This window comes from Microtus ochrogaster, chromosome 22, assembly GCF_000317375.1.
Source record: "Microtus ochrogaster isolate Prairie Vole_2 chromosome 22, MicOch1.0, whole genome shotgun sequence".
Lineage (NCBI taxonomy): Eukaryota > Metazoa > Chordata > Mammalia > Rodentia > Cricetidae > Microtus > Microtus ochrogaster.
The window spans coordinates 31,924,067-31,926,508 of record NC_022023.1 but is presented as its reverse complement, the minus strand read 5'-3'; the positions used below and the strand labels follow the sequence as shown (position 1 = coordinate 31,926,508).

The 2,442-nt window shown below is 46.0% G+C and overlaps 1 protein-coding gene across 1 annotated transcript in view; it reads right to left on the bottom strand.

Annotated features, from left to right (window-relative positions):
* Nucleotides 1–842: 842 nt before the first annotated feature.
* Nucleotides 843–2,442, bottom strand: part of LOC101993445 (L-lactate dehydrogenase A chain) — a 6,225-nt gene continuing 4,625 nt past the window's right edge. The window contains 2 exon segments of the mRNA XM_026784392.1: nucleotides 843–964; nucleotides 1,949–2,149. Of these exon segments, the coding sequence (XP_026640193.1) occupies nucleotides 843–964; nucleotides 1,949–2,149 (323 nt within the window).

Here is a 2,442-nt window from a genome sequence, read left to right as displayed (position 1 = left end):
AGCGAAATAGTAATTGGACCGGAAAAGTATCCCGTGACAGAGTGTGTTCCTAGGATGCATGAGACTCTGGTCCCAGCACCTCAAGGAAAAAGTGTGGTGTCTTGAATGAGATGTCCTCCATAAGCATAGGGCTTTCAAACATTTGCTCCCCAGCTTATAGCTTTCTGGGGAAGGATTAGGAGGTGTGGTCTCTATCAGTTCAAATCCAACCAAGGCAACACAGAGAAAGTGTCTAGAGAAACAACCCCCCAAAAAACAAATGGAAAGAATCTGGAGCATTCTTATACCCATACTATCCAAATAAAATCGTTGACTCTGCTTTATTAGCATAAATAAGATAATTTGTTACAAACACCCTATTTCTGGGGGCTGCAGAGGTAGCTCGGCGGTTAAGAGGACTGACAGCCCTTCAGGACCTAGGTTTGTAACTCCTGTTCCAAAGAATCCTTTGCCCTCTTCTGGGCTACACGGGCACTGCATGCATGCGGTACAGACGCGGGCAGGCAGAACACTCGTGAGTACATCTTGTAAAGAGCTCTAAAGACCTTTCTGAGTGAATTAATGTTTCGTCGAGGGTAGAACTAACTTGTTTGAACTTGCTTTCAAAGGCCTTTTCGTGCGTGGCAAATCTGTTTCCAGCTGTAAAAGTGCTGAACTAGGTTCCATGGAGATGGAACACCTTACATTCCATCAAGGGGATGGGAGGATCGCAAATGTCAAGAAACCCGTGTCAGCACCTCCCACCTGTATTTGGTGCTGCTTTTATTTTGGTCTTTTTGTTTATATGATTAAAAAAGCACTCAAATGAAATGCTTTTAAAAATCGTAACCTTCCAGATAGACTCACCTGTCAACCACCTGCTTGTGAACCTCCTTCCACTGTTCCTTGTCTGCATCGGAGCCCAGTTCTGGGTTCAGATTCTTCAGGGAGACACCAGCGACATTCACGCCACTCCACACAGGCACTGCAAGAAACCAGCAGCTTACACCACTGTTTCCACACCACAGCAAGGAACAGGAACTATGCACCCCCACCCTGAGCCACCTTTCTACCCTCACCCTTTCAAAGATGGTCAAGATTACCAAAGCCTTAACTTTTAGAGCTCATAAAAGCAAGAACTGTATATTCTTTTGTTTTGTTTTTGAGACAAGGTTTCTCTGTAGCTTTGGTGTTTGTCCTGGAACTAGCTCTTGTAGACCAGGCTGGCCTCGAACTCAGAGATCCCCCTCCTGAGTGCTGGGATTAAAGGCGCACACCACCAGTGCCCGGCTAAGAACTGTATATCCTAACCTGCTTTCCTAACTTACTGAAACGTGCGGGCACTTACCATCAGTAAGAAAGCATTCACACTGGAAACATAAGAATCTGAAGATCACATAAACATAACTAGATCAACTGCAACCCAACAGGGTTTCCCCACACCAGCCCTGGCTGATCTTGTCAGGGGCAGGGGATTCAAGTCAAGTTTAAACTGCTGCATGAAGTAAATAACTGAAGTTATCCGAAGAACTGTGGTTAACATGTCCAGGGGCTGAGGTCCTAGCTCAGCAGAGTGTGTGCTTAGTACATATGAGTATCCTGGGTTCAATCGCCAGCATAAAGATGAATCATAGTGGCTCATGCCAGAAATTCCCAGTCAACAGAAAGGCTGGACTGTTGAGTTCCAAGCTAGCCTGGGCTACAGAAGAAGACCCTGCCTCAAAATATTGAAATCTACATGTTTGCCTACACACCAGAAGAGGGCATCATCAGATCTCATCACAGATGGTTGGGAGCTGCCATGTGGTTTCGGGGAACTGAACTCAGGATGAGCAGCCAGTGCTCTTGATCTCTATGGCATCTCCCCAGCCCAAGTTCAAGAGTCTTAATCAGTAAAGAAATGCTTAGATGTTTGTACTATCTTTCTGTTTTCAAAATGAGAAAAAATGAACTGATATTAGAGACTTACCACTGGAGTCCCCATGCTCCCCAAGGACCCATCCGTGACAGCTCAGTGGGTGAACACCCAGCCTCTCTCCCATCAGGTAACGGAACCGAGCTGAGTCCAGATTGCAACCACTCCCGATGACTCGGTTTTTGGGAAAGCCACTTATCTTCCAGGCCACGTAGGTCATGCAGCAGGGTTTCTATGGAGACCGCACACTGTCTCCTCATCTGAGCTGTGATTAGGGTGGTTGTGTTCCCACAGCTCTACCCTGATGCTAAGTGGTACTTGTTAGTGGTAACCTGGTTGGTGTGACACTGCCAACTGTGTGCAGGCTTCAGTTACCCTGTGAAGCTGCTGTGTCTGTGCTGTGCACCTTCACCAGACATGCCTAGGCCAATGATTTCCCAGTTAGTCATAACCTGGCTCCAGTATGTAAATCCATTATGCATATCTTGTGCATAACTGTTCTAAAGGATATTATTTTGTGTATTATGTATCTGTAGTGTACATTGAAA